The 13458-nt window shown below is 51.3% G+C and overlaps 1 protein-coding gene across 1 annotated transcript; it reads right to left on the bottom strand.

Moving 5' to 3' along the window:
* Nucleotides 1–6204: 6204 nt before the first annotated feature.
* Nucleotides 6205–13362, bottom strand: CDK5RAP1 (CDK5RAP1 mitochondrial tRNA methylthiotransferase). The gene is made up of 13 exons (XM_084537871.1): nt 13074–13362; nt 12538–12641; nt 12069–12103; nt 11215–11315; nt 10819–11029; nt 9870–9990; nt 9353–9583; nt 9001–9098; nt 8833–8888; nt 8586–8716; nt 8319–8468; nt 7493–7633; nt 6205–7344 (listed from the first exon to the last, which is right to left on the bottom strand). The coding sequence occupies exons 1-13, from the start codon at nt 13294–13296 to the stop codon at nt 7270–7272; spliced, it is 1677 nt and encodes a 558-aa protein (XP_084393997.1). The 5' UTR covers nt 13297–13362; the 3' UTR covers nt 6205–7269.
* Nucleotides 13363–13458: the final 96 nt, after the last annotated feature.

The raw sequence follows: 13458 nt of genomic DNA, 5'->3' as shown, positions 1-13458 counted from the left end.
TGCCACCCAGCCTCCATCCGGCTTCTGTTGACACAACAGCGAGACACGAGGTCTGGGGCTGCGGGTAAAGGTTTACTTTGGCGCACAGACCTGCAGAGCCAAAACACCGAGGGCAAACAGAGGCCTCAGCTTCCATTGTGTCTCCACTTTCCTGGTTCACAGGCTGGTGTCATTGCGCAAGAGCATCCAGTCCCACCGCAGCCAGCCAGGTCTGGGTGCCAGGGGGGCTCCCCCACTGACAAGGCGAGGGGAGGTTCGTGGGAGGGATATGGGCAAAGCCCTCACCTGTGGCCAGGGCAGGGCAGGGGGCTGCAAAGAGAGGAGTTGGCGTGGGGAGGGGAGCCCACAGACCCTCAGTTTGTGCCCCCAGAGACTGGAAAGACTCAGGGTGCAGGGGGGGCTGGGGGCACCCCAGGGGGCGAGTAGCTTGGCTTTCATGTTCGGGGACATCAAGCTGTGTTCGTTCCATTCAGTGGGTGCCACCTCCTCGACTGAGCACCCCCTGTCCCTCCTGAGGAGCCGCCAGCTCTGGGAGCTCCTTGCCTTGTCCCAGCCCTGGAGATCCCCCTGCTTCCCCGGGCAGTGCTGTGCCGAGCTGTGCCGTGCTTCCTTCCGAGCTCCGCACGGGGACAGTTTTCCCACAATCAGCACAAGGACTTTTCTGATGGAGCTCTGATCAAATAGTCATGGGAAAGTGTTTTTAATAATGTCAGAAAAATTCCCCTTTTTAAAGAGAAACTGGTTTTGGAAATGGCTGATGTTTTGTTCTGGTAGCTTCAAAGAAAATATTTTACTACTCTTTTTTAAACATCCTGTAATTAAATAATGGAAGGAAAGAAAAAGAAAGAAAGAAACAGGTTAAAAGATGAGGCTAAACAACCTGAAGAGAATGGAATGTTTTGTTGTAGCTCAAAAAAAAACCAAAAAACCTGTATCAGCTTGACCGAAAGTGAATCTTGTTTTTGTTTCCTTGCTTCAGCCATTACCCTTGGCATCTTCATGGATGCAGAAAGGGGAGGAGGACAATTCTGTCTGGCTTTTCATTTTCACAGCAGTGCGCTGAATATTAATCAGCCTAAAAACAGTGCTGTAGGCACTGCTGCAAATTACAGATTCTGCACTGGGTACTAGTTTGCTGTGTAATTTTTGCATGCAAGTCAACAGCAGGGGTTGGGCAAGCTAATTCTCCTTTGTGACCTGACTTTGCAGATAGCAGACATAACACTGAACTTGAGTGTCCCTGAAGCACCCTGATATCTTTATTAGAAATGCCACTGTGCATCAGTTTGTTTTCGTGCCGGGGGTTCCTGTCAAGGAACCAGGCACCCTTCTCCTCCTCATTAATGTGAGGACTGCAGGCAGGGAAGCAGGGCTTTCCCCACAGCGTCTGGCCCAGCCCGGTGTCCTGCCCCTGCCCTGCCCTGCACCTTGCCTGTGGGACCTGGGAATGAAACCCAGGCATGGATGTCGCTGTTCTTACAGAGGCTACGGACCAGGTACTGTGGTCCGTGGGCTTTGGCAGGTGAGGGGATGCTCAGGGAAAGCTCAGCCGTCACTTACAGCAATCTAGGCAGAAAACAGTAACTCTTCTGTTTTAATTTCCATCAAACTTTAATCAGGTGAAAGGAGGAGAAAAGTCCTTACAGGTGTCCAGCTGCCTGATGTAAGTACAAAGTTGTCATTAATTCGGGTGCTCGTTAGTGCCACTCTCAGGGCTGGTAGCAGCCCCGCACGCAGCCAGCCCCTGCCATGACCCACACGGATACAGCTCGGGTGTGAAAGCTGTGAACAGGCACCTGGCTGCACCAGCAAGCACGAAGGAGATGCTTTCTGACACCAGAGTGCCACAGCTGCTCTATGGGCGTGCTCCCATCTCCTCACACAAGGACAGGATTTATCTTTGGCTCCACCGAAGGCACAGTGAGGACATCCCAGTAGGCCAAGGTGCTGGGCATTGTGTGCAGGAGCAGCTCCTGCCAGCCTGGCTGCGGTGGGGTGGTTTGGGTCCCTGCTCACACACGGCCTTGGAATAATGTGTAAGAATTCCCCTTCACTTCCAGTTTTCTAGGGGAAGCCTTTCTAGCAGGGAAGGGAACCTGTCAGGCACGTGAGGCACCGCGGAGCCTCCCTGCAGCCGGCACGTCGCTGTAACACAGCACCACGTGCAGTCATTCCTTGTGCAGTTCTCAGACCAAGAGCGGCTGCTGCCAGAGGAAGATGGCAATGGCTTTGGCCATGCTGTGATTTCCCCTCTGCAGGCAAGCAGCTGACGTTGTTTCAGTTAAACGATCATCTGCAATGTTGTCCTTTCACTGCACTTTTGTCTTTCCCCCAGTGAAAACAAGTTCCCAGATTTCCCCATTTCCCAGTGACGTTCGCAGTGTGGGGAAGAAGCTGCAGTGTCTCCAGCACAGGAAATGTTTGTCAATGCTCTTTGTGTTTCAAAATGCCCCTCTGCTCTGCTGTGCTGACATTTTAGGCAAAATGCTGGTTTGAATCCCACTTAATTGTTTGCTCTTGCAAGTTTTCCAGGTAAAACATCAAATTGCTGTTGGTCTGTGTGCTGGAATCAAGGGGCACGAGGCAGTGTTTTTCCCTCCAGCAGCTTTGTGGCTCAGTCTGTGCTCCTGCTCTTATCGGCTGCTCCAGCTTTCCCCAGACCCCTGAGCTGTGAGTCCATGCTCCAGGTCCTGACCCCTCAACTGCAAAACAAGACCTCGAATCACACATGCACACATTTTCTTTCCAAACCAGCTTTCCAAAAGCTTGTGAGTGTTCCAGACCTGCTTGCCACAGCCCATGCCAGCAGCGTATTTACTGCAGGGGAGCTTGGTTCTTCTGCAGCTGTGTCTGTGAGAGCTGCTGGGCATCCTCCTGGCTCCATGCAGGGCTTGGTTGCAGGAACAAAGTGGGTAGGGAGAGTGCAATGTGGTTATCCAAATGAATTGCACCATCATGCCTCACAGGAGGCATTTTAATTACCCTATTGATTCATGTTCTTGAGAGCAACCACCACGGCACAGCTCAGCCTGGGATCAAAGGGATGCAGCGAGAGCAGGAGCGAGGCAGCCCGTGGCCATCCCGCTTCACCTCCAGCCCTCCCCTCCGCACACATCGGGCTGGCAGGCCTGGGGGTGCTCCATGCACATCCCCTAACCATGCCTGATGGCTAAATAATGCAGCCAGTGGGGGAAAAACAACTGAAAATGTATGTGGAAGATACAGAGCCATTAATGAAAAACATCAGAAAACAGATATCAAGTAATGACACCATGACAAGAGCTTATTAATAGGAAAGTCTAAAGATAAAACTAATTTAAGCCTGATGAGACAGGACACCTCATCTTCACGAGAATGAGAAGTCAATAGTGAGCTGTCAGTAAAGGAAATAAATTGCTCACAAGGGAGAAGGAGAAGCCACAGGACGCCCAGGCCCCAGAGGACGGCAGGCGCTCTGACAGGCTTGTGAGATACGCTGAATCCACAGATCCCTGCAAAATCCGATATGCCACTCCGCAGCAGCCCCTCTGTCATTGAAATGCAGCCCACAGCTCCAGGAAGGCTCCTGCAGCGGGGAGGGACTGGCAGCGGGCAGAAAGCAGGCGGGGGGCTCCCGGTGTGGGTGGGCTGAGCAGTCGGAGGAGCGGATGGACAGATTGACGGCCGCGCTGCGACGTGAGGGACAGACGGCGCTGGGGGTCCCGGAGCAGCCAGCCGTCCCCTGTGCTTGGGGACCACACGGGACTCCTGCTGCTGGCATCCACAGCAGCCAGTTTAAGAAACAAGTGAACGACATGTACGGCTGGTTTCAGAGACGGAAGACACTTCAGAAGTATTGTTGATGTTGTGCTAAATCCCTAGGGCCTACCCACAAAGCAGGCTCCAGAGGCGGTGGTGAAAAGCCAGCAAAGGCAAGCCCACGGGCCTCTAGCCCCCAGCAGCAGCCCACGGTGGAGGAGAAGGTCCAGGGACACGGCAGAGCTGCCCCAAGGCCATCACTCGAGCAGCCAGCAGAGGTGTGAGACCCCTGAAAAGGGAAGGAAAAGCCTCACCCTCAGCATGGCCCGGCAGATTGTCACCGGGAGGCAATGCCTCTCGTCACCTGCCACTTTTAGCTAACCTGAAGCAAACTGTGCCTACAAGCTGCCACTGGGGAAAGCGTTGATTTTTCCCTTCAGCTTCATTGTTATCCAGGGTGAGAGCGGATTGCAGCCTGCCGGCATCCCGGGGCAAGCCACGGCACCACAGCCAGCTCTGGCAGGGGGAGAAACCCAACTGGCAGCTTCAGCTGCTGGGGAATTCTTGGAGAAGGGGGCAAGGCTGGGTAGGGAGGGTATAGATGGTGATGGGAATGTAGTGAGATTGTCTTCAGGCTAATAAACTGCAGTGGTGAGCAGACGAGCACTGCCTCAACACACTCACTTCGGTCTGTCCCTCCTCCCTGTAAACAGGTTTGTGCCTTTGGGCTGTGGAGATGTGAGTTCGGAGAACAAGGGTCCTTTGTTCACTGTGACAGTGACCTTCCTACCAGTCCGTAACATTGCGTCTGTGTCCACACCCAGCCTCACTCAACTGCAAGGCACACTGCAAGCAGAAAGAGGGCAGTCTGCATGTGGCATGAGTGCCAGGAGATGCCTCAGGGCACGGCTAAAGCTTGAAAGCAAACATTGTCCCAGCACCTCAGGTCTGGGCTTGGAAAACTCGTCTGTCAGATGCCTCGTGAGGTGTTTGCCAGCTGATGACTCCAGGGCCTCATCAGAACCAAAGAAAGGATTGCAGGTGTACCTGGGGCACAACCGGCCCCTTGGAAGCACGAAAAGGTCCAGAGGGACCCTAGGACAGTTGCTGAGGTCCCATGAAAGGATGAGCTGTTGGAAACCCCGACTGGGCAGGCCACTGCTTTGGTTTGGAACTACAGCTGTGTGATCCCAGCAAAACAAATCTTTTTGATCACTGAGATATACTGAAATACCAAAACACTCCAACTTCCAGTTCTAGAGGGCACAAGTCTAAATGAGCACGGGAGATTTAAATTCCTGTGGAGTTCAGGACTCTTGTCCCTGTGCAGGCTGGGAAAAGGAACATACAACAAGGAGCATGAGGCAGAATGACATGAGACAATTCAGCTCTCCCAACAGCCAAACGCAAGGACATCTTCTGACATGCAATACAGAAACTGCAGAACACCTCTAGTCCCTGAGAGGAAAACAAAAACAAAAGTCCTGCTTCCAAGCAGTGTCAAATGATTAACAGCCTCCAAGGTCATTGTAAGCGCTTCCTAATGGATGCTTTGGTGCCTTAAAGCCTCAGCCTTCATTCCTGAGGCCTATAAAAACTAAGGAGGCAAGGTAAATGGTAAGCACTATGGCTCCTTGGGGAGTCTGTGCAGTGAGCATTATCACCTTCTCATCAAAATGTAAAACCCAGCTTTCCTCCTCGTTAGTCTCTCGCTCTTAAAATAATGACTGTAAAAAGACCACAGCTGGCTTCAAAGCTGGATGGAGCAGGGAGGGCACACTGAGGTCTGCATTTCTCACTTGGCAATAGGTGCTTGTGGGGAACAGGCCAAAACAAGCAGGGAAAGGCACTCGTCAGCCCTTTTCACAGGGTTCTGGCTTGGGCCATGGTTTCAAGATGCATGGGAAAGCGTGAGCTGAAGGAGATGCTACAGGGCTGTGAAAACTGGGCCACTTACTGAAGCAAACACAGGTTGGCTTCAGTACCCGTCACTGCTGAGAGATGATGCTTATACATCCTGCCCCTTCCTTTGGTATTTCAAACCCAACAGCTTCTTGCTGCCTCTTTAAGAGCCTGCTGGCCGAAGGCTTACACTCACCAGACAGCAGAGGTCTAAGACTTGGTTTGTGAATTTGGGCCTAAGACACTTTCCCATGTGGAGGCAGGATAGCAGAAGGACATTTATCACCACCTCAAAACCCACACTGATCCGTGCTGACCGTGCAGATTCACTTCCATGAGAAGAGGATCAACTCTGAGATAATCAGCAAAATGTATTTGTTTCTTAAACTAAGGTCTAACAGATGTTCAGTGAACCACACTGTTTTCAGAGATTATATCTAGATAGAGCTGAACAGGAGAGACTTTCTACAAAAATGCCTAGATGCTTATTTAAAAATTCTGCAAATTCATGCAGTGACTGCTCTCCTGAGTTGATCAGCTGCTCCTTCAAAATCTCTCTGGACAGTCTTTTACAATAATTTCTTTTAGTTGCATGATAATCAACATTAAAAGTTGTGATTCTGTCTCACATCTCAGAGGAGAGAGTTGGCTTACAAGTGTAGGTTGCACACACACGCTTTAATTTAGCGGTCCAAGCTGGAATATGACACAATGCAGCCACAGTTAACTGCAGGCTCTGATAAAAATAAGGAACTGTAAGATGCACTTATGAAGCTATTGTCCTTTTAAAATGGCACAATTTCTTCCCTCTTGTGAACCAAAGGGAAGGACGTACCACAGGAAAGAAGTACAATGCCGTAGCTAAAGATTTAACAGGCTAGAGAGAGAATGCTAAGGTGGAAGCTAGTTCTTCCAGTGTATTCTCTAAGGCCTGGAGACAGGGAAAACTTAGAATCAAATAACACCAGAGCGAGGGCAAGGCTGCATTCCTTCAGCCTCAGATACAACAGATTAACCAGCACTCACACTCATTAAACATCATTTTATATTCCACAGTTTGGTGTTACATTCCATCATAAAGGCACAGTGCAAGTTCTTACTTCCCCCTTCCAAACATCTTGCAGCTGAGGAAGTTATTATTTGGAAAGAATTCATCACAATCTTCTCAACAATCTTGTTCTTCAAGTTGTTCATCCCTTTGGCAGTTCTCCTGCGACTCTCCAGCAGTTACTAGAGCTGTGTTTTCTAGGTTCTCCCAGTTTTTGCAGCTCCTAAATTCAGTGGAGCTATTAGGAATGATCTGCCCTGCAGACATAAATTTCTCAGGCTGGGCTGCGTTAGAGGACAGGCCTGCAGCACAAGGGTGGGCTGAGCCTGACAGCAAGTGAAGACACCAGAGCACAAAGTGCTTGGGTTTGGCACATCCATGCACAGCTTCCCTCCCTTTTGTCTACAAACTTGCACAGATCTGTAGGGGGCAGGCTGTAGCCAAAATGTAGATATACCTAACGTATAGATAAAATACAACACATCGCTGTTTCTGCCCCTTCTCCACCTGTCCAAACTTCGTTGTTTCTTCCTGGGGAGAATGTGCTACTTTTGAGTTATCCCTGCTGCCAGTGGACGATGTCAAGCTGTAGAGCAGGCAAGGGTGGTACGACAAAGCGGAACTCCCTTCAAGGTCTGAGAACTGGCAGAGGTTACCTGAAAGAAACAGCACAGCATTCCTCAGGAACAAAAAGGCTGAGGAGGATCCATTCTAATTTTAGGCTCCCTGGGCAGCAGCTCTTGTAGGAAACAGCACTGCGCAGAAAAAAAGAGCCCAAGGAAACAAGAATTATAGGCACGTCACCTTCACCAAAACATAGTCCCCTGGCTGGGCTCTGACCAGAGCCTTGCAGCCTGCAGCATCCTTTATCTCAGCATCAGGGAAGATCACTTTGATGTTGCCATCGTTCCTCCCACACAACTCTGAGGCAGAGCGCTTGCTGGGCTGGAAGGAAGACAGGGAACATTACCTGCATGGCAATAGCTCTGATTCACTGCTGTGTTTTATTGTATCAGAAATTAATTGAGCACTATTGTCAGTATTAAAAGCCACGTTCCACACTTAACCATGACATGTAAAAAGTCCTATGGGCTGAGCTGTTGCTAAGAGCCACACAAAGACAAGGTTTGAAAGCCTACACTAATTCCATGTTTGGCCAGAGACGTGTCCCTAACCTATCCCATCCCTTCCCAGGACTGCCAGTCCTTCAGAAAGGAGCCTCAACTTCACAAACGCCTGAAAGACCCACAATGTTGTGCGTAGCTATCAAGCAGCAATTAGTCAGTCTCATCCAGTTACCTCTTTAGAGCCTGTGCTATACAACATTCCAACTCTGGTGAGTTCCCCAATGCCTGTCTCTGTATTTGGACCAATGATTTTAGAAGCAAAGTGGCTGAAGTCCTAAACCAAAGGGATTACGAATTTACTTAGCACCACTTTTTGCTCAGGTCAGTGCTCTGGAAAACCAGGCTGACCACTTGAGTGTGTGCAGTGTGTGCACGTGGTCTTGGAGTCTCAGGATCGTGTGGGGGAAAGATGAGAAGTGAAGGCAGAAGTGATGACTGTGGTCTGTAGCCTTGGCTCTTGTACAACAAGAGGGGAGAAAGACAACTGTTTCAGGCATGCTCACCCCTTCCACCAGCACCAGCTGAGACTGGCCCACCATCGCCTCATTTGCTCTTGCAGCCTCCTCTCGGAAGACAGCAATGAGCTCCTGCAGACGCCTCTGCTTTACATCCGCAGGGACGTCGTCCTGCAGCCGGTGATACGCCCGGGTTTTCTGCAAACAGACAAAGCGAGTGCAGCTTCTCAACAAGCAGACAATCTGAGATCAGAGCCACATCTAACTAGTAGATGGACAGAGAAAAGACTCTTCTTCGTCAGGTCTTGCACTCACCTGTCTCATGCTGTAAGCGAACAGGAAGCCTACATTGTAGCGGACTTTCCGCAGCAAGGACACGGTCTGCTGGTGATCTTCTTCTGTCTCCCCACAGAAACCCGCAATGAAATCACTGCTTAAACTCACTCCTGTCCCAAAGACACAGACTTACAACTCACTAGAGGAAGAGAGGAACATTTCACTCCAGAAAGGACAGTAAGATACAGCCCTGCTGAGCTCAGATCAACCCAAAGGGAGTCCCTACCTGGAATGGAGTCACGCACATGGTGCACAAGCTCTAAATATGCTTCCCTTGTGTATCTACAATGAACAACACATGGATTTGCTGATCAGAAACCCAGATGTTGGTGAGGAGAAACCAGCACCCTAAACCAGGGATCAGCTCACAGGGTTCCCCGTGGCCATCACTCACCCTCGTCGCATGGCCTCCAGGACTCGTGTGCTTCCACTCTGGGCTGGGAGATGAAGCTGTTTGCAGATGTTGTGTCGCTCCTGGATAAGCTGCAGGACCTGCGATGGGCATTCAGGAGACAACATCATAGACAGCTCAACTCTACCAGAACGCCAAAGCAAAGAGTCTCCCGCAGGTAAAATTCAGCAAATTGAAAACCTGCCAGCTTTAGCACACACAACCCCCTTGCCAGGAGCTGCCGTTACCATTCTGTGACTCCCTGGTTCCCTTTGGGAAAGAGGCACAGCCCACATCCAACAGATCACAGATGCCTGCCTGCCAGCAGAGGTCCAGGTATTTATTTCACACTTGCCTCGTCAGGAAAATCCTTGGGGTGTGGAGAAGTGAAACGGATCCTCATTTCTGGATCAATTCTGGAAACCTGGTCCAGAAGATGTGCAAAACGCAATCCTCCTGGCTTAGCTTTGTAGACAGTGCTAAAGCCACGACTGAGGACAGGGGCAGCTGCTGACTGGAACTGCACCTCAGACGTATCTCGAAAGCTGTTGACATTCTGACCCAAAAGAGTCACTTCTTTCACCCCCTACAAAGATAAACAGAGAGGAAAAAATACAACCATACAGGACGTCCAAGCTGCAATGGCAGCTGTGGTTCTACTCTTACTTGGGGAAGAGTCCCCAGGGGGAACCCTCCCCTGCCCTGTCTGTCTCAGAGCATTGCAGTGGAAATCAAACACAACTGGAGGAGCCCTACTGCAACGTTACCTCCAGAGGTGAAGGCTGTGTCATCACCCAGAGGTATCTCTGAAAATACTTTCATGGAGAACCTGCCTGTGATTTGGGGCAGGTGGGAAGCGAGCTCTGCCTCACCTGATCCGAGAGCATCTTCACTTCCTGCAGAATGGAAGCAATGGGGCGGCTCCTCTCACGGCCACGGGTGAAGGGCACAATGCAATAGCTGCACATGTTGTCACAGCCCCGCATGATAGATCTGCCAGGAGGTGAAGCACAGGTCACAACACGATCTCTCTGGAAGAATCATCCACGTTGCAGCCTGCCCTGCTTTGACCTGGCCCAGCATTGCTGCCCTCAGCCAACTTCTTTGTCTGCAGCATACACAGCACCAACTCTGAACGCAGCTTTGCAGCTTTCCCTGACACACCACTCCAATCAGAGCTGACTTCTACTTGCCCCCTAGCTAACACCTCCTAATTTTCCACACACATTTCCAAGAAACTCAGAAAGCAACTTACGGGATGCAGACTTGCACTGCAATCTGGCAGTGATGAAAGATCCTTCTGCACTCTGCTCCTACAGAGGGTGACAACTGTCCCTCTGTACACTACAGACACACTGAGCAGAATCTGACTTCATTGTTTGGGAATCTTATCAAATCCAGACAAATGCAAATAAACCCCACAAAAATTACAACACATGGAGCATTAGAAGAGTTATATATAACCTGGGACAGCACATAGCAGAAGGCAGGGGATGAGAGAGGCACGAGCTTAGAAAGGGACAAATGTCAGTGGAACAGAAATCACTCGGTGCAGCAACAGGCTTAGACAACCAACATTCTCCAAGGACACTAAGAGAAGCCTGCAGCCAGCCAGAGCACAGGGCAGTCTCTCCAGGGCTCAGTCAGACAGCAAAGAGACAGCAAACAGAGTCTAGAAAACTGGTGCCTCTGGGCTGCCGGGAGTGAGTGTGGCCAGGCATTGCCTGTTTCGGGTAGCTGCTGTCACTGGCATGTCTGTTCTGGGCAGCAATATTTCCAAACAAAAACCACAGAAACGTGCACAGAAAATAAGGTACTTACACAAATGCTGTTGTGCCACCTGCGCTAGTCTGGACAGGCAGAATATCTGCGTAAGTCTCATCTAGTGACAGCAGGACATTAGCAGCTTGCTGGCCAGACTCAGCCACGGCCAGCAGCCGAGGAAGGTCACGGTACGCATCGGGGCCTGCCACAATATCGACTAGCTTCTCCCTGTGCAGAATCTCCTCCTTAAGCCTCTCAGCCATGCATCCTGCCACCAAAGGAGAAGGGTCCTTGTGAGGAAGTGCCCACCCGCAGTCAGCCTGCTGTACCCCTTCCCTAGCTGTGTTCACCCTGCAGAAAAGGCTTGACGCCACCAGAGGGGAAAAAAAAGGAACATAATGGGATGTGGCACATCAGCATGTGCTCCCCACTGCCGCACAGCCCAGCTGGTACCTAGAATCCCGATGCGGAGGGGCAGGCGATCCTGCTGCCGCCGGGCTTTCAGTGCCTTGAGGTGCTGCAGGCGATTCCAGATAGCCTGCTCAGCCTTCTCCCTGGGAAAGCAGGAAAAGAGGGGTTATTCCCATCGCTGCACTTTAACAGTCCTCCAGCTCAAAGCAGCTCAAGTGCCTTCAGAGAACTGAGCTAAAGACAGAGAACCAAGAATCCTCCTGATGGATCTGACGGTACATGGAAGTGCTTTCTGTAGCGTGTAGATTATGTCTTGACTCATTTGCTACCATTTTGCTTGCTTAGGAACATCACCACTTCAGAAACAACTCCCAGACTAAGCTCTTGCAGAGAAAAAGTCTGCCTTAGCCAGCAAATATCAGCTACCTTGCAAGAGACAGTGCATGTTCAACATCTGCATGCAGGAAAAAAAAAAAAAAAACAAAAAACAAACAAGCAAAGTTCCCTATATATTTATATCCCAAATATACCCTAGATGGATCTCCCAGTTTTTCGTAGTACAGACCTTGTACTAAAGAGATAGGCACTTCAACCAAAGACAAGAGTCAAAAAGTTAAAAAAATAAAAATCATACAAGCACAAATGCCTGTGAGTCTCTCACTGCCCATGAGATATATACACAGCGTACACTACCAAGGAGCTTTTTCTCACCATACAGTAACTAATTACACAATTAGTGTTATGTATCATAACATCAACTAGCTCTAGCCGAAGCTAAATGGGCAGTTTCACATCTGCCTGCTGTTTTCAATACACAATGTATTTATCGCCTCAGTTTTCAAATTGCAATTCCTTTAAAACCACCCAAAAAGCAGCAGTGACAAAAGGTTCCTTACCTCACAGAACAGGTAACAAGCAGAATCACATCTGCCTAGATTGAGAAGGAAGGAGAAATTGTAAAAACAGCACACATAACCTGAACAGGTAGACTATAAAACTCACTTAACTTAGCAAAAAGGATCTGCCTAAAACCACTTTGGGTTTCAATGACCAGATTTGCAAGAAAACTTAGCAGAAGACATGCAAAGCCTTCCACAAAACAGCAGAAGTAAACTCAGATAAAGATAAATCAGGAGCATCCCACCGTGTCCAATCCCCTGCCCCAGCTGAGAGGGAACCCAGCAGTTTAAATGAGGGGAAAAAAAAAGACTGCTTTCTAGCATGCTTGTTAGGTAGTTTCCTTTACTGCACCTACTCATGCTGCACAAATCCCACCACCCCGTGGGACGGCACTACTCAAGACAAGTCCTAGGACTTGGTGGTGTGCAGCTCTCCCAGGCCTGCTTTCCAGAGGAGCTGCCTCACCTCATCCACCTCCTTTGTCCTCGTGTAGCCGTTCTTCTGCAGGATCGCCCAAGCGATCTCTGTATCATTGACGTTCATCTGGCAGCCATAGGTCTCCAGGTACACTGCAACAAAGGCAGAGACGGGGGTGACACAGATATCCGCCTTGAATTGATCTCTCATTTACAAGCTCTTTCTATGATCCCCTCCACAGGAAGCAAGCAGCAGTCCCATAAGAGGCGAGCTGCACTAAAGGTACTTTCCCTTCCAGCCGATACAGACAAGGCAAGCCAAAATTAAAGGCAGGCTCTGCTGGTGGCACCGGGAAACCCGAGTGCCTCTGAGCACATCACTCCAACACCAGAGGCCTGGACGGTGGCTAGCGGAGGGGCTGAAGCTCCTGCCCTGCTGAGACACGGAACTCATTGCAATTAATGCCCCTCTCCCCTGGGCACTGCAGCCCACAGCCCCGCAGCTCTCCCACCACGACCCCCACCGGGGCTTCAGCCTGGCCTCGGCCCGGCAGACAAGGCAGGGCAGGGCCCGGCGGCACAGACCTGTGCCAGGCCCGGCGGCAGCGCCCCGCTCCGGCCCGGGGGGCGGTGGCGGCCCGGGGGGAGCCCTCAGGAAATGCCTCAGGTCCGGCCCCGGGGGCAGCGCGGCCCCGCGGCCCCCCGGCCGCTCGCCGGGCCCGCAGCTCGCTCCGCGGGAGGCCCCGGGGCTGGCAGCCACCGAGCCGAGGCGCCCGGCCGCCCGCAGCACGCGGCCGCAGCCCTGCATGGCCGGGACCGGGGACAGGACCGGGACCGGGGACGGGGACCGGGGCGGAGGCGGCGCGGCCCCGGTGTGCGCCGCCAGCAGCGGCCCCGCCGCGGCCCCGCCCCGCGTCCCCGCGTTCCGCTCCGGCACCGTTCCGCCGGGGCTGGCCCGGTCCCTGCAGCG

The sequence above is a fragment of the Aythya ferina genome (assembly GCF_964211825.1).
Source record: "Aythya ferina genome assembly, chromosome: 16".
In the NCBI taxonomy this organism is placed as follows: domain Eukaryota; kingdom Metazoa; phylum Chordata; class Aves; order Anseriformes; family Anatidae; genus Aythya; species Aythya ferina.
This window is presented reverse-complemented; position numbering and strand designations above follow the sequence as displayed.